This window comes from Ornithorhynchus anatinus, chromosome 9, assembly GCF_004115215.2.
Source record: "Ornithorhynchus anatinus isolate Pmale09 chromosome 9, mOrnAna1.pri.v4, whole genome shotgun sequence".
Lineage (NCBI taxonomy): Eukaryota > Metazoa > Chordata > Mammalia > Monotremata > Ornithorhynchidae > Ornithorhynchus > Ornithorhynchus anatinus.
Genome location: NC_041736.1, coordinates 41,099,870 through 41,117,725, shown reverse-complemented (window position 1 = coordinate 41,117,725; position 17,856 = coordinate 41,099,870). Strand labels below are relative to the sequence as shown.

The following is a 17,856-nucleotide window of genomic DNA, read 5'->3' as shown; positions in this document are numbered from 1 at the left end:
CCCAAAGGTCATTTGCTAAAGATGCAGTGGTTTTTCTTTGCAGCTCCAGGTCAAAAGCATGTACCCGATTGGGTGTGGATTGTAGTGGGCATCCTCAATTTCACAGCCTACACATTAGGTAAGATTTTAAGTGCATCTCTTCCAATCTTAAACAAAGTAATTATTATTCTGCCTTTTATTAAATTGTCTTGCCCCATCAACTCTAGGTAGAATGGGAACTGCAAAAAAATCTAGTTGGCTGCTTGCTAGCCAAAAGTTTGGGTCCCTAAGGAGAATGGGGTTAAGGAAAGTCTGGCCTATTTGACTTCTGGCTGTTAGGAAATTGCTTGTCCCTATCCACCAATTGCTTGGAAAAAGGAGGCCTTTGTAGCCCAGTGCCTTTTGTCAGGACCTGAAAGACTGAGCAGTTCCATGCTGCCAGGGGAGCATTTTTAGCCCATTTTTCTTTGGTGTTTGCACATTTGGAAATAAGTAGGTCTTGGGGAGGACTTTGTACCACTTGCAGTTCAGTTAGGTTGGGATTTTTCCGACTTCTGGGGTAATGATATTTGGCATGTTCTTCAGTTTGTTGTTTCCTGTTAGTTAAAATTGCCTATTTAGGTAAAATTTGGTGTGTTATGTAAGTTATGAAGGCTGGAACGATGTCCCTAGTTTCAAGCGTTATAAAAGAAGGGGACTTCTTGCTTACAGCGATATTGACGTTTTCCGGGGTGTGTGTATTTGTGTTCCAGATGGTGTGGATGGAAAGCAAGCTCGGAGAACCAATTCCAGCACCCCCTTAGGAGAACTCTTTGATCATGGCCTAGATAGCTGGGCCTGTGTTTACTTTGTAGTGACTGTGTACTCCATTTTTGGCAGAGGAAGGACTGGCGTCAGTGTTTTTGTTCTCTATCTCCTCTTATGGGTGGTCTTATTTTCTTTCATCCTTTCCCACTGGGAAAAGTATAACACAGGGATTCTCTTTCTGCCATGGGGATATGACATGAGTCAGGTGGTAAGTATATGTTTTGACATTTCAACAATTTCAGCTGTCCTGTAATTAAACTGCAAGTCCTTGTTTTTCTTCTGCATTGTCCGCTCTGTAGTACGATACAATTTATTTGCAAGTGTAGCATTTACCTGTGCCGCTTCTAATTAATACAGTTTTGGATACTGGCTGTGTTGCTTTTTCTCTGGCCTTTCACTGAGCAAAGAGGTTCGTTTCTCTTGTCTGATATAACAGGCATGCAGTGACCTTGCCTGTTCACCTGCTCATTCTCCTTGGACCCTGTCCAATTCTACCCGATGTTCTAACGCAGTTGGAGATGGGAATGTGGGTTAGAGGAGAATTTGGCTTATCTCTTTACAACAAGCGTACCCCAAGTAGCTCGCAGGGGCTTACATTATGTAGGCAACCAACCAGAGTTTCATTTCTGTTCGTCATTTTGTCATGAGTTATTTGAAGGCATGAAAGACTGGTGAAGGTAGGTCGACTCAACTCTTACTATCACTAAGGGCACCTGATTATACATGCCATGCTGTAGAAAGCAATGAGAACTCCTTAGACTTTCCAGCTGTTAACGTCTTTGTGTGCTTTTCTCTGCATTTCCCTTTCAGACTATTTCTATTGTCTACATAGTGACTGCAGTTGTGGGAGTTGAGGCCTGGTATGAACCTTTCCTGTTTAATTTCTTATATAGAGACCTATTCACAACAATGATTATTGGTAAGAAGCTCCATGTTGAAGCCTACCTTAATCACCTCTTTTTTACCCGCACTAGTGTTTTTACCATCCTCCCCTCCCCCCAAACAGTCTGGCATTTTTGCTTGATCCATACAAACTTAGCAGAATATATTTGGAAATGTACAGTAAAAATTTACTAAGAATTCCCCAGGATCTTAGAACTTTTGAGGAATATGCTTTTTTTTTTTTTAACCCAGCAGCAAGTCTGGGCACACTGAATACTTTCATTTTATTTGACTTCTTATGTCCAGTTTTGGACCAAGTTGGTGAGGTGTGATTAAGATGATCTAAGGCATGATCTCTTTTTTCCTGAAACTGAAAATTATTTTTAATTGTCCTGGAATAGACTAGCTCAGACTTGAAGATATATTTTTATTTCCATTCTGCTAGTTGCACAACCATCCCTAAATTAATCTGAAGCCAGATTTTTTTCCCTTGCCTTTTACCAGAAATTGGGTAGGAGTCGTCACTAAGAAGAAGTTTAAGCACCTAGGTTGAAGGTATGGGGGGTGGGGGGTGAGAAGGGTGGAGAGGGAGGATGGGGGAGCAGTCATGCCATGTCTGGTGGTTATTATTACTGTTAATTGTTATAATAATAATATCTAAGTGCTTACTCTATGTCAAGCACTCTTCTAAGTGCTGGGGTAGATACAAGTTAATCAGGTTGGACACAGGCCCTGGCTCACATGGGGTCCACAGTCTAAGTAAGAAAGACAGCAAGTATTGAATCCCCATTATACAGTTGAGAGGAAACTGAAGCACAAGAGAAGTTAAGTGACTTGCTCAAGGTCCCACATCAGTCAAGTGGGAGAGCTGGGATTAAAATCCAGGTTCTCCCATCTCCTAGGCCCAGGCTCTTTCCTCTAGACCATGCTGCTTCCCAGTGTGAAGAAAGTCTAGACCAGTACTGTAGACAGTTACGGAGAGTTGTATCCCTGACCAGTTTCTCTCACTCTTGACTAAAGGTAACCAGTCCAGTTTAGGCTCAGCTTTCGGATATGGAGCAAGTCACTCCTGTTTTTAGGCAGAGCTCAAAAATATTAAAGATGCGATGATGTGTCAATTCTATGAGTTCAGGACTCAGCCTCAGGACATGCCAAAGACTCACCTTCCCAGCCTAGGTCGTCTTGAACTGCTGCTTTTCAGAGGAGAAAATCCCCTAGATTTTAATGATAAAATTTTGTGTCATAATTTTGTTACCTTGATACTTTGAAAAATGGCTGATTTAATGGTAAGTCTGTATAATCACCTGTTCACTGTGCCCCTTGGCCTTTTCAAGTCCTTCAGTGCAACATCCGGAGCTGCATTGACCGTCTTTGGACTTTCTCTGTTTTCTCACGGATGACCACCCCAAGTCTACAGCAGTTTGGTCATTCAGTTTCCTGCCTGGCAGACATTGTGTTTCTGATTAGATTAGACTGTTAGGATTTGAGGAAATTGGTAAGAAAGTGTAAACTATGCTGCTCAGACTGATCGCCTGGTTAAAAATTTTATATGTCACTTTTAAATTTACAAGTTGGGATTGGTTTTGGGGCAGTATCTAAATTGGCTGTTAGCTGCACTTGATTATCATTTGTCCACCCCAACATTTAGTCCAGTGCTTGGCACATAGTAAATGCTGAACAAATACAGTTAAGTAGACAAAACTTGATTTGTAATCCCCTACTGCAAATATTATTTTTGTGGTCATACATACACCTATACTGTGTTTTTCAATGAGTCTTATTTATTGAGCACTTACTATGTGCAGAGCACTGTACTGAGTGCTTGGGAGAGTATAACATAACAGCCAACACATTTCCTTTCCATAATGAGCTTACCCCTCTCATTTCTTTGAGAGAATTTCCTGATTACAGTTATGAGGGAAAACAGTTTGGATGCAGTATCTCTTAAAATCTATAGTGCTCTTTCTCATCTAGCACATTCTTGGATGATTAATTATGTCCATTTTCTCTGAGTTACTCAGAGATAACGTTTTGCATAACAAATGTTGCATACATTTGATTCACCAAGTGCGCATACTTCTCAGAGCATATAAAAATTCCTCCAGATTAGATGAGAATTTAAATCACACTGGGCTTGATTATTTAGTATTTTGAAGGATGTGTAAATTCAGCTCCTTGGGATTGAATGAAGGAAAGATGACATAAGCATGCAAATCAGCAGTCACCAACCCCTTGCACTGAACTTGCATTCTCTTCAAAATTTGAAGGCCAGTCTCAGTTGGGACGTTTGGTTGGCTAGAAATTATTTGAAGTGACTTTTTCATAAATCTACATGCTTTCTAAAATGTGTGGAAGATGTTTTTCAAAGTGAGCTTATGAAATGGGTGACATGTAAGTAAGGGATAGTTTGAGCTTCTGGTGGTTTATTTGATAAAGCAGCCTTTTTTGGGGTTTTATCCAACTGGAAAATAATGGGTCTGTTGTTGATACTTAAGAGCAGCATCTCCTCTAGTAAAAATGATCCCTTACATTCACGTTCAAGTTTAGAATTATGGTGAAGCCCCCAAACTGATCTGCACCTGCACATATCAACAGCTCCCTACAGTTCTATGGGGTTGTTCTGCTTAAAAGATTTTTTTATAGTCATTAAGACCCGTATGAGCGAGCCTAAAGTGCCTTTCAATTTTGAAGGTTTTAATTTTTCATTTGTTTGTTTCTGAAGACTGCAGAGATAACTACTCTATTTTAGCCAAAGATATCTTATGAGATGGGCTATATTTAGGCTGCTTTTATAAGACTAACTGAAGCGTCAGTGACACTATGGTCTACTGCTCTAAATGTTGGCATCCTAGATTATCCATCTGGTTTCGGCATCTTCTGATATATTCAAAGTAGAGCAGACTAAGATGTTCAGCTAAAGATGTGAACCCTAATGTGAAAAAAATTACTTAATTGAGCCTTTCCTGTCACTTTGTTGTTCTGTATTTCCCAAGTGCCTTGTTCAGTAACTACTTCAATTAGTTCTTTCAGGTCTTTTAAAATAGAGGGTATATTAAAATGATTTAGTTTCTAACATGAATTCAAATGTATAGTAATTTAGACTTTTTTCATTTTTAGGGTGTGCAGTAACTGTGACTCTGCCAATGAGTTTATATAATTTTTGCAAGTAAGTATTTTTTAATCCATGTTGAGGATGGGAGATAACATATTTTAATGAGTTCACTAGTTTTGTGAATTGATATGTATTATCTTTTTCACTGTGAAATGACAATTTTGAAAAAGGGAAGGGGCAACTTCAGAAAACCTTGAATTCCTTGATTTTTTTTCTTAGGTAACCCATCAAGAGAAGCACATTTAAAAATTAGTGTTGGTTTTATTTCTCAATATAAAGTTTTTTGAGAGAGCAGCTTTTCTGTGGAGGGCTAATAGAAAATTTAGCAGTCTGGGGAGAATTAAAGGGGTACTCTTCTCTAAATTTAAATAATCTGATGTCAGAACCATGCCCAATCTTGTTTTCCTAAAGTAACGCATAATTTTGTTTGCTAACTTCACCGAAATATTGTGACTGGACTGCTTCAAAAGGCCACTTAACTCACATTGTCACATTACCTGTTTCACTAACCTTCTTGGGTTAAGTGCCTGTAGACATTTGTTTAATCATTTGTTTTTTCTCTGAATTGATTTTAGAGCCTATAGAAATAAGACCTTGAAGTACAGTTCAGTCTATGAAACGATGCTGCCCTTTGTGTCTCCATGTTTACTCTTCACTCTTTCTACAACCTGGATTTTCTTATCACCATCCAATATTCTAGAGACTCATCCTCGACTGTTCTACTTCATGGTTGGAACATTGTTTGCCAACATAACAGTAAGAACATTTGTGTAGTACAAAGAATTAAGTTGGGATTCTGTCATTTATACTGACTGCAGATGTTAAAGTTTTACACAAAATTCAGAAATCCGGGAGTTTTGGTTTTTTGGTTTTTTTTTACGTTATCAGGGCTTCATTTCAATATCAACATTTGAGGTTGTTTCTCAAGGAGCCTAACACTTGTCCTCAACCTTCCTGTTTTATTGGCAGGATTGTTGTCGTGTTTGTGTGAGCGCTACCGTAAGCTCGTTTTGAAGCTTATTTACAGTGCTCTGCACACAAGTGCTCATTAAATACAACTGACTGAATGAATGAGTGGCGTTGAAAAGTGCCAAATGGAATTAAAAGCATGCATTTTTGTTCTACAGCCACCAAAGATTGTTCTTTGGTTTGGTTTGTGGCTCTAGCAACTCTTGTGGAAAACCTTGATCGTAACCCAATTCCACCCCCAAACGTTGCCGAGTGTTCTATTGTTTTAGTGGTTTGCTAGCCATTTAGCAAACTCTGCATTTCTCCTGGGAGTCTTTAAATTTTATTCAGGCAACATAATGTTGACCACTTGTTTGAGGTTTTTGGACTCCAAGATCAATCCCAAAAAACAATAATATACAAATATTGGCTCTATATTGGAGTAATGAGATTGATGACACACCAAGACACAAGGAAAAATTGGTCTTCAGGAAAAGATATTTGAAGTGTTTCAAAAGGAGCAAACTGTCCTATCACATTCCAAAATGCATGTCTATTGATGACAGGGATATGAACGGTTCATTACATATCCACTAAATAGATTTGCAGAATGTCTGTTTATCACACAAGGTTTAAGAAAAATTTAACCATTTTAAAAAGTTAAAAACACTCCTACATTTGTTTCTATCAGATCTGAAAGGTGATCCAAGATTTTTGGTGTATACATATGAGTAAACTGGTAAAATCCTAAAACCAATTCCCTCAATATGAGATTTGGAAAGTAATTATTTTGCTGCTCTCTCTGTTGGTCAGGCTTTTAGAATATTATGTCCAGCCTGGAGAAATTAGAGAAGGTCCCAAGAAAATCAGTAGAAACGAATCTTATGCAGGTATGTTAAAGGAATTAGAGTAAATTACTGGATCAGTACTTGACCTCTTTTCCAAGTTAAACAGTGATTCAGTAATTGACAAAGTATTTGAAAGGTTCTTATGAGAATTCCTACCACTTATTCTTCTACTTATTACTACAGAAGAAGAGGGAATAAATTAAAATTGCAGCAGGAGCAAGTGATATTAACCAAGCCATCCATCAGTGATATTCAGTGAGCACTTCTATGTGCAGAGAACTGTATTAAGCGATTGGGAGAGTAAGGTGCAGTAGAGTTAATGATTATGATCACTGCCCACAAGGAACTGTCAGTCTAGGGAGTCGGGCATTAAAATAAATTACAGATAGGGGAAATGATGGAGTGTAAGAATATGTACATAAGTGCTTTGAGGCTGAGGGTGAGGTGAATATCAAGTGCTTTAGTGGGTACAGATCCAAGTGCTTAGGCAGAAGGGAGGACAGCTAGGGAAAATGAGAGCCTAGTCAGGGAAGGCCTCTTGAAGTGGATGAGATTTTTAGGAGGATTTCAAAGATGAGAGCGGTGGATTGTCAGATATGAAGAGGAAGGGAATTCCAGGCCAGAGCTGGGGGGCAGCGGCAAGACAGATGAAATTGAGGATCAGTAAGTAGATTGGTATTAGAGGAGTAAAGTTTGTGGGCTGGTTTGTAGTGGAATTAGTGAGGCAAGGGGTGTGTTTGATTACACAAGGACAGGGACACACAGAGCTATAGAGATGGACCAAAACCTCAGTGGGGACAACAGAATTGCCTGACAATCCTACATGTGGTGTTAGCAGATGTGAAAGATGATCCAAGACCCTTCCTGGGGGTTCTGATCTTCTCATGGGAGTGCCAGGGAGGGAAGGGGAAGTCCAGTTTAATCTAGGCTCCTCCGGGGGTATTCCAGAATTGACCTAACCCCTTGAGGTTTCCTCAAATAGAAGGTGTCTGCGATGATTCTCCCAAATCTGCTTTGGACCTGACTCATGTCAGGAGCTGAAACCACCCTGGGATTTGAGCTGGTCACTCACTTGACAGCTGAATTCCAGCTACCCAATGGCAGGCTCTATACTAGATAAGCAGATGACTAGAGTGCAGCTAGAAACAAGGCACATAAATGTGATTTCTAAATTGTCCCAGAGAGAGGGGACAAAGTCTCATACACAACACTCGATATAATATTGAACCAACAAGACCAATCAGTGCTGAACCCATTGAGACTGGGCTCCAAGGAGAGAGGATGAGCCAGAGGAGAGGAGAAGGGAAAGAGAAGGGGTGAGGAAAGTTAGTGGAGAAGGAAGGAAGGGAGGGCACTAATGGGAGAATGAAAATCAGGAGAGAACAAAAGATAGGGGGGGAAGAAAATTAAAGGAGGGAAGGAAGAGAGGGAAGAAAAGGAAGGTGACAAAGTGATTGGTTAAGTAACCAGCACAACTTCATGGTTGCCTTGGGTGATTTACCCACAGCAGGGTGAGAGAGGTGGCCCTGGGGTACTAAGGTTTTGGGATGTTTGAACAAAAGTGCAGAGAACTGGCAGTCAGGAGATGTGGGTTCTAATTCTGGCTCCATCACTTCCCTGTGTGTGACCGTGGACAAATCACTTAACTTCCCTGTGCTTTGGTTCCCGCACCTATAGAATGGGGATTATATTTCTGTTCTCCCTCTCTCTTAGATAGAGAGCCCTGGGTGGGACAGGAACTGTCTCTGACCTTGCATCTACCCCAGCACTTAGCTCAGTATTCAGCAGAGAGTAAACACAAGTGTTCTAAGGGGTTTTTTTTCTTCTTCATCGGCTCCAACTGGTTCATTCTTAGGATCAGATCCTCTTGTTACAGTCAGGGAAATGGGCCTGATTTAAAGTTCACCCCAGCCTCATCTACAAAAATCCCCTTTTGGAAAATGTTTTCTTTTTTAAAACTCGTATTAAATTAATGAAGAATGCACCTGGTTCAACATTAAGAAGCTTGTCTTGTGCTGATTCAGAAGATGGAGAGCATTTTAAATGTTTCAGACTTTGTGGCTAGAATTTCTATAAGAGACATGCAGAACTAATTGAATTTTATCTATTTTCAGTGCCAGCTGATTGTCTGTCAGATGAGCAACACCCGGTGTCAACCTTTGAATTGGTTGCTTATGCCACTGGCCTTGGTCATTCTTGTGGTACACTCAGGATTAGCTCCTCACAGTGAAACCTTTCTTCTCTATTCGTTGACTGCTCTTGTTACTGTGGCCCATATCCATTATGGAATTCGAGTGGTGAGTGAACTGTGGAAGTAAACTTGGATTTATTTTGGCTTTTTAAATACTACATAATAGAATAACTTAGAAAATAGAGGGCTTTCTTCCCCCCACAGAAGATGAGAGCTGAGCCCATTTATTAGGACAGGAGCTTGCAAGACATTAAAGGTGAAAGCTGGGGAGGATTGGGTGAAGAGTTGATAAGTAAAATGGAGAGGTGTGGTAGAGACGTTGGTGAGGAGTTTTTGTTTGATGTGGAGGGAAATGGGCAGTCTTTGGAGATCTACGAGGAGTGTGCTGAGCAGTGTTTCAGGAAGATGATCAGGGCAGCAGAGTGGAGCACAGACTAATGAGGCAGGAAAACTAATGGGTAGTCTAATGGTCATATTTTGACAGTAGGAACTAAAGTGGTGGCTGTTGTAAGCTCCTTGTGGGTGGAGAATGTGCCGATCAACTTGGTAATATTGGTCATCCCAAGCGCTTAATACAGTGCACCAGACACACTAAGTGCTCAACAAATAGCATTGATTGGAGAGGAAGGGGGTGGATCCAGAAAATGTTTAGGAAGGAGAATCAATAGCACTTAATTGGGGGTGAAAACTGAATGACAGTGAGGACTCTAGGATGACACCACGATTGCAGGCAACAGGAATGGAGAATGGTGGTGTTTTTGAAAGAGCCGGGAAAGTTAGGAGGAGGAGATCTAGATGAGAAGATGAAAAGTTCAGGATGCAGTAGGGATCCTGGAAGAGAGACTTGCAAGGCGGGGTGAGAAGTGAATGATCCGAGAAGAGGCTGAAGCTTGGAACTTTACTGAAATGAAATTTTTGAATTCTCTGGATTTTTTTTTGTGTGTACTTTATTCATGTCCTTTTTTGCTCAGATTTTCTAGAGCTGAGCATAATTATACAAGAGAAGGGACTCTTAGGAAATGCCGTGCAAATCCTTAATGTAATTTTCTAAAATGAGGTACCTAGATTCAGGAAAGAGACTTCGGAGGAATGTAATAAAATGGAATTGGCCTGACTATATTATGGCACATTAATCAGAGCTTAGACCCGGGCCATGAAAGGGTTCCCGAACAGTGGGGTGGGGGGAAGCTGACATTGAATCCAGCCAGGCTCTGATAAGGTTTCCATGCCCTTTTGCCACTCATATTTCAAGTTGAAAAGCAGCGTTGGCTACTGGCTAGAGCCCCGGTTTGGGAGTCAGAAGGACGTGGGTTCTAATGTCAGCTCCACCACTTGTCCGCGGGGTGACCTTGGGCAAATCACTTCATTTCTCTTTGTCTCAATTACCTAATATGTAAAAGTGGGGATTAAGACTGGGAGCCCCATATGGGCCAGGGACTGGGTCCAACTCAATTTTCTTGTAACCTACCCCAGTGCTTAATACAGTCCCTGGCCATAGTAAATGCTTAACAAATATCACCAGTTGTTATTATTAGGTTGTAGTGGCCACAGCATCAGCAGTTGACATGTTCTGATGAACTGTCACTTTGAGCTTCACTTGAAGTGGCTGTATATTTTACCCATTCACAGTTATCTTGGGCTTTTGGGACTCTAACTCTTAGGTCCTGGAGACAACTATGTATGTGTGGAAGGGAGACCTGAGCTACTTACAGTCTAAATTGTCGTTGGACACAGCAGTCCATGGCCTTCCCACGACTGTGTCTTGGGCCATTTTCAGCATCTCTTATACCCAGTGAACTTGGTTTATTTGGGACTATGTTTCTCCCTGGTGGCCTTAATTGGGTCATTTAGCAAAAGCATGATAATGTTGGTTGTGTCAGTTTATAAAATATTTTTCCAAGCACGGAAAACAGCTTGGAAATAGCATGGCTTTCCTGGCTTCCCAGAGCCAGTAACCAACTTCTTTTCCAGAGGTATTCAAATTCAAATTCATCCCTGCTTCATGTACTCGTCACTAAATATTTGGGCAGTTGCTTAAACAGCACCACTCTTTGCAACTTCCAGAAAAGGACAAGTTGGAGAAATGAGGTTTGGCAATAGGGGAAGTGAGAGGATTGGATGAGGTTTGGCCTCAGGTGTTTCCAAGTCTTTTATAAAAGAGAGACCTTGAGTTTGTTGGATCCTGGATCTCAGAAAGGAGGTGTACGTCTTGAGGATCATTTCGCATGGATCTCAGAAAGGAGGTGTACGTCTTGAGGATCATTTCACATGACATTCTCAAAGTCAGCTGCAAATTTTCACCATCTTGTTCATTCTTTCCACAGGTAAACCAGCTAAGCAAGCACTTTAAAATCCTGCCCTTTTCACTAAGGAAACCAAGTTCAGATTGACTAGGCCTCGAAGAGGAGAAAATCGGCCTGCAGTCTGCAGAACAACTGTAAATATGCTGACTGCATTAGTTTGTAAATACTTCAACCATCACCACAAAACTAAATCTATCCACGGGATGAACAAACTTGGGAACGAAATATGTGGGGCTCCAGACATGGTCAGTTGGGACACAGCATACGATCAGGACTCCCCTCTGTCAACCGTGTCTCCTCCACTCCCCCTCAAAAAATGTTTTTGATGAAACCAGATGACGGCGGTCACCTTTTTATGTTAAAATATGTTTTTAGACCAGCAAACTCTTCCAGGGGCATCCACTTACTAATTTTTGTTCAGAAATGGCCGTGAATTTTTTTTAATTTTTTTTTTTAATGACAAGCTGGATTAGCATTCATAAAAACAGTGCGTTTTTATATTTAGTGACTTAACGGGTTTTACTTATCTGCAGAATGACTTGCAGTGGCTCCAAAGTCACAGGAGCCGATCACCTTCAGCAAAGGATGCCAAATTATTCTCGAAGGACTGGAACCACAAGTCACTTGTACAGCTGCCAATACTGGCTCCTCTTTCCCATGGAAATGCCTTGTCTTCATGCTGTCTCAGCTGACATTTGATTGATTCCTTGACATCATGCCACCTCTTTCCTCTGGAGTAGGTTGAGACAAATGGTTTTATAATTTTTTTTAAAGAAACACATTATTTTGGGATTGAGAAACAAGAAGGGTTTAATTTTGTAATTTAAGACATTTTTAGTTGTATCTTTCCCAGGTGCGAGCTGCTTGGTTACAGTTTTGAAGAGTTCTTGTGGACCATGTATTGTATGACTGCATTTGACATGCCTGATTATGAGACCACATATTTGCTTCCAATGAGGAATAGAGATGAAGTATCTTTTAGGAAAAATTCATTTTGGATTTGAGAAATAGGATAGGTCACCCACAAATATCCAGTGACCTGAGATGAGTCTTTTGAGACCTATTGTGTGGATTTTTGACTTCAACTTATTCTATCAGGTATACATTAGGAAATGTTTCCCCATCCCCCTATACAAGTTAAACAAGATGTGAATGTAATTTGCCTTACTGAGCGTGCATAGCTCAGAGTTAGGGGAGTTTAGAGAATATTATTTGGATGTGTACAGGTGAAATAATTTTTTTGCATATAATTGTTCCAGCAATTTGCATTTCAGGTATATTTTTACCTTTTTGTATTAAAGCCTTTTTTTAGTTTTCCCTTTTTTCAGTTTGGTGGTGGTGAGGATTTTACATGCCGATTTTCTTTATCTTCCCAGTGAATGAAGCTTGTGCTTGAATGAAGAGTGCATCTTAAACCCATTTTTTTTGGAAAAGCTGCACTTGGAGAGAAAGGGCACGACTGTGTTTATATGTAATTAAACTTGGAAAATCATTTTATCCATGAATAATTTAGTCCATCACTAGCTTAATTGCAGGGTCCATCTTCTGTGGGTTATTAGAAATGTGAAAGCCAGAGGCTTCTTCATGACCTTATGCTTTAATTTCCATTTGTATGTATAATGTATTTGACCTTATCTAAAACAGAAGGGAACACTGCATGGAAAGGACACAGATCATTACTGGAAAATGTAGCTAGTGATTCATTGTTTTCATCATGGTTGTTGGAGATCCTGATTAATTGAAATCAGATTTGTTTCTTTTATTTGATCATATATATGTTATCTGCTACCTGAAACGGCTAAGCCGATGATCTGGAAATTGGAGGGAGTGGCTTTGCTTTGAGTTCAATTATTAGTTTACTGACATTGTACAAAAAATTTGCTATCAGTTGGAAAGTGCTTGAATTCTCAGCCACTGCTTGTGTGTTATTATATAGACCCAGATCATTTGTTTAAAGGAAATTGTAGAGTTGCACAGAATATGACATTGAAAAATAGAACCGATGAGCTTGTATACAAAGTGGAAAAGTCTGGAACATAATTGTTCCTTCCACTAAATTGTAGAACACCAATATCTTCTCTTATCTGGTTTAGCTCAAAAATGGATCTTGAGTATTCCAAAAGTACAAAACTTTAAAAATTATATTGTGTTTTGCTTGTAAGGGACCTGCCCCTGTAATATTAAAAACAGCTCATCAGTTCCATGGGAGTTAGTGATAAAGTGTTTTGACCGGTAGCAAGGTTAAAAGAAGCCTTGAGTTGTCACTCCATCATTCTGCTGATCTTTTCTCTGGTTATAGTCAGCTGTCCCTCTGGTTGGAATCAAACCTTGGAAGGCACCTATTTATTCTTTGTTCCTCAACAACTGAAGAGGAACCTAGTTGTAAATAACTTTATTGTACGCCAGCTTCCAGAACACCATTTGCAAAGCTCGACTAACATTTTTTCTACTTGCATATGTTATTTTAGGGACGGTCAAAGTGGAAAGTTCAAATTTTCTTTCTCCAGTTTACCATTGTCAGTTAGAAGCATAATCACTAGAGCTATCTGATGAAAGTAACGGTTCTTCTCCACCAGTTTTCTGGGCCTTTCAGAACTGATTGCCTTAGCCGGGCCAGGGATTTGCCCTTAATCACTGAAACTTGGGCTTTGTGTCCTACTTATCAAGGGGACATGGACTGCTGATTTCACAACTCTCCCATTTTGATCTCATGAAAGCAATGTTGTAGGTGACTCCTGAATTCCATCCTATTTGTGTTAGGTAAACATGCACCCCAAGGGAAGTCGGGGACAAAAGTCAAACTGTGATTCCTTTCTTGCTACACTTGCTTTGGCATTAAATAACTAGCCAGTAGTACTTTTTGTGACCCTACTTTCCAAATCGGTCAGGCATCAACAAGCTTTGCCCTCTGCATGCCAAGCCAGGGGCCAGGGTCAGCCATGGCTTAGGTCAGCAGTGATGCCTCAGCAGCGAAAGCATCCAATATCATGTGACTGCCACCTATAACAGAAGCCAGTTGAGAGAAAGTGGTGTGTTTTTTGAAACGATGGAAGCAGTCCCAGATGGGGTGGGGGACAGCGGCAGCATGGGATTGGCTCCTCACTCTCTGACTCACAGAGGCTATTAAGAACTGGTCAGTTTTTCACAGAATAGGGTAATGAGGGTTAGATATACAGCACACAAGTTTTGGGTTTTGAAACAAGACAATCCATTTTTTCCTTTTGAAATTTTACCCAACACTCAAAAAGCAGATTGTTCTAGGCAGTTGTAAATGGGAATGGAAGCTAAGCGATTGATTTCAATTCTGAAATTATATCAGTGTAAATGGGGAAAATGATAATTTGGCCAAAAAGAGAAACTGGAATGGGAGCTGAAATTACATGAAGTGAATGTAGGGGCAAAATTGTATGATATAGGTTTTTCATTAACTTTTGTGTTAAGTCTTTAGGATTTTCTGTGACCCACAGTGTTAGGAGTGCTTAGTAAAGTGTTACGTGGTGCAAGTTGCTTAGATGTTCAGTTGGAAACAAACCAAAAAGGTGTCTTAGGTGGGCCACACCCTCTTGAACACACTTTGCACTCTGGAGATGGCCCTGAGTAGAGAGGGAGAAATCAGTAATAATTTTAAATCATTGGGGAGTGTTTTAACCACAAGACATTGTTGTAGCTAGAAGCCTAATCACTGGCTTCTGCGTCTTTCAGAGACGCTCCCTTTCCTTCTTCCTCTGCCTCCCATTACTGGCCATTCTGAAGCGTGGTTTCTTAGGCCTTCCCATTGGGCTTTACCTCTTGAGCTAAGAGGCAGGTGTCCTGTGTAGGACATTACACCTAAAGGCAACAGAGCGGACCTAGCCTGTGATGAACTCTTATGGCTTTTGCTTCCAAGAAGAGCCAGTAATTGATCTAGAGGCTTTGAATTTTGTGTTGACAGCTTGAACTGGTTTCCGGGAAAATCCAAGAAAGGCAAGGGTGGCTGAAGAGGTGTGTTGTGTTGTAGAAAGTCCTTCCTTGAACTTCCCCATGGTTGAATAGCCCTACTATATTAATCACAGTCAGTTCTCTAATAACATGGGTGTGAAGGTCGTGAAGAGACTTTTGTTAAGGAAAACTCAGGTTACAGTTCCAACCTTCCCCTTCCCAGCACGTGACACGGTCATTTCTTCCAGCACCGCATGGCGTTCTACCCAGACACATGTGTTGTTGGAAAAACATTCCTTAATTCTTCAAAAACGTTAACATGTAAGGAAAACATGCTTTATATGAAAACTGACTATATTGGCCTTGGCCTACAGGTTGCTGAATTTAAGGCACTTTTGCATGTGGTATTTAAAATGGACCCTCTTTATAGTAATACAGCTTTTGTCATTTATTGTATTAATTGAATGTGAATCGCTCTGCTTTTTAGGAAGCTTTGTTAATTCTGTGATTTTTTTTTTCCTTTTTAAACTTTTTAAATGATGTGACCTCAATGACTGCTTTCTACACCGGAGTATTCAGTTTTGATAATGTGATATTATGTAATTGCTGAGAGGACAATACAATTAATGGTTTTAATGTGGGACTAAAAATAAATCATGGTGGGGTGATTAACTCATCACTTTAAGGGGGACTTATTAGGTCTTGGTGAAGAAGAGATTTCTTGGTGAAGAAACTGGCAGTATTTCCATGATGAATGCCTTTCTTCCCCTCTGGCTTATGGTGGTAAAATGCAGCGTTAAACACAGGTAATGGTGAGACCAGATAGCCAGGAGAGGCCAGTTTTTTAAAAAAACTATAAGCAAATTACTGCTTGCAGTAGCCTAGGTGGTTGGACAGTCTACCTGTCCAGAGGAGACTGTTTAGCATGAATTGATTAGCATGTTATATTTGCTCACTCTCAAACTGCTCAGTTAGAATAGGAAAGCACTGAAGGGTGGGATGATAAAGGGGAAAAGGGCCTAAGCATCTTGGCTGCATCTAGAGTTCCTTGGCTTTTTCATTTTAGTGGCTTTGAAAGGTGTTCATACCAAAATTTAGAGTTTTTTATTGTTCATCTTGTACCATTACTGGTCATAAATTCTGAATTCTCCAGGGTGAATTCATAGTTTCTGAATCCTTGTCAATAAGGTAAATCACAAATAAGGACTTGGCTTATAGAAGATTTAGTTGCTTAAGGGACCTCAGTTGGGAATGATGGCCTGCTCATCTTACAGTTTCAATCTGACTCACTTGCTCCATTGAATCAGTTCCAGTCTGTTTTTGTGACATAGATATTATTTCCAGATTAGGGCAGTGTGACATAATCTTTTCTCATTGGTAGTAAATTCATTCTTACAGCCTGGAGGAGAAGCCTTTCAGGGATCTGTCCAAATACAATCAGTAGCTCATTTTTCAACTGTGCCAAGAAATCAGTTTGGGGCTAGACTCCAAATTTCAAGGGTGAGCTAACAAATTCCCTCTTTCGACAAGAGGAAAGGCGGTGAGTAAATTTTACCTGCATAATGCCAAGATGAAACATAACCTTCCCCTCTTCCGGTCCCACCCTTAGTCTGCAGGAACAGATGCCAAGCTGGCGGCCAGCTGTCAAATTATTGAACACTAGTAAACTCTCAAGATGTGGGAATGAGAATAGGTGTCAGGCCAATTGTTTTTGCTATAGAAATAGTCAGGTTTGAGCCTTCTATAACATGCTCTATTTAACCACGAAGCAATGTTAACTGCATTTGGAAAGTAGTGGGAAAGAAGGTTGAATCACTGCATGACAATGAGCAATACAACTCTGTTTTTCTTTAAAAAGGCAGTTTGCAGAGCTAGTGATGAAACATGGCTACTAATTAGTCTGGCAGCACCAATAATATCCAGACAAGTTGATGCAGCATTTTTGTGCATTATATATTGGGCTATTTATAGGGTATGTATATACATGGTATATATGTATATGTATGTTTCTACTATATTAATGTAGAATGGATGTTGACTATCAGAAACCTCTGAGCATGTGCAGAAGAGTCTGATCAAGGTAACATCCCGGGGCAGTGAGTGGCAGTCAGTCAACTTTTTCTGGACACCCCCTGCCACTCCTCCCCCACATTCCCCTGTGCTGTCACCTCCACCTCTGTTATTCCCTGTCATGTGACGTGGGATTTTATGGGTTATGTGTGCATACACACATATGTATTTATCTCATCACTGGATTCCTGGAAGCCCTTCCATTTCATCAAGATTCCTGTTCTTGCTGCTAGGAACCTAAAGGTTCTGCGGTGGGTTTTAATGCCGAACTGTTGACTGCTATTATCAGTAAATATTTATTGTAAAAAATGAAGTGAACAGTAAATAAAATTTTCAAAGTCTTTTAACTGTTGTGGTACTCTAGAGTTTGTATTTATTGAAAAGCAATGGTTTTAAGTGTTTCCTGAGTGCACAACACTGAACAGAAATAATTCATAAAGCCACGCTGATACCCAAGCTAACCCCAGAGTACTACCAAGATCTGAAATAAGGTAAAATTTCAAAATTAGGCCAGATCATATAAAGAATACAAGGGACGTTTAGGAACAGCAAAACTTAAACTAGAAAGCAGATACAAGTAATCCAAGCCATAAAAGTTTTTCAATGAGGCAAAAAAGAACAGAAAATATCCTTTAACATCCTAATGACAGGAAGGAACCATCTAATGTCTCCAGGCTCTCCCTCTTGGAACCCATTATGGATTGTTCCCAGAATTGATCCCAAACTTGCTTGAATTTGTGCATATATTTGGTTTGCATGATTTCCTTTGATAATACAACTCAATGCACTTTGCTTTCC

The 17,856-nt window shown here is 40.2% G+C and overlaps 1 protein-coding gene across 2 annotated transcripts in view; it reads left to right on the top strand.

The window, feature by feature from the left end:
• The window catches only part of SELENOI (selenoprotein I), a 41,803-nt gene extending 24,398 nt beyond the window's left edge, over positions 1–17,405 (top strand). The window contains exons 4-10 of one of the 2 annotated variants that reach the window (XM_029071761.2): positions 44–118; positions 732–994; positions 1,597–1,705; positions 4,786–4,834; positions 5,356–5,536; positions 8,691–8,873; positions 11,092–17,405. In XM_029071761.2, the coding sequence (XP_028927594.1) occupies positions 44–118; positions 732–994; positions 1,597–1,705; positions 4,786–4,834; positions 5,356–5,536; positions 8,691–8,873; positions 11,092–11,157 (926 nt within the window). In that variant the 3' untranslated portion in view covers positions 11,158–17,405. Of the gene's footprint in view, positions 1–43; positions 119–731; positions 995–1,596; positions 1,706–4,785; positions 4,835–5,355; positions 5,537–6,541; positions 6,963–8,690; positions 8,874–11,091 lie in introns of those variants that run through there. The other variant, XM_029071762.2, reaches the window with a different exon arrangement.
• Positions 17,406–17,856: the final 451 nt, after the last annotated feature.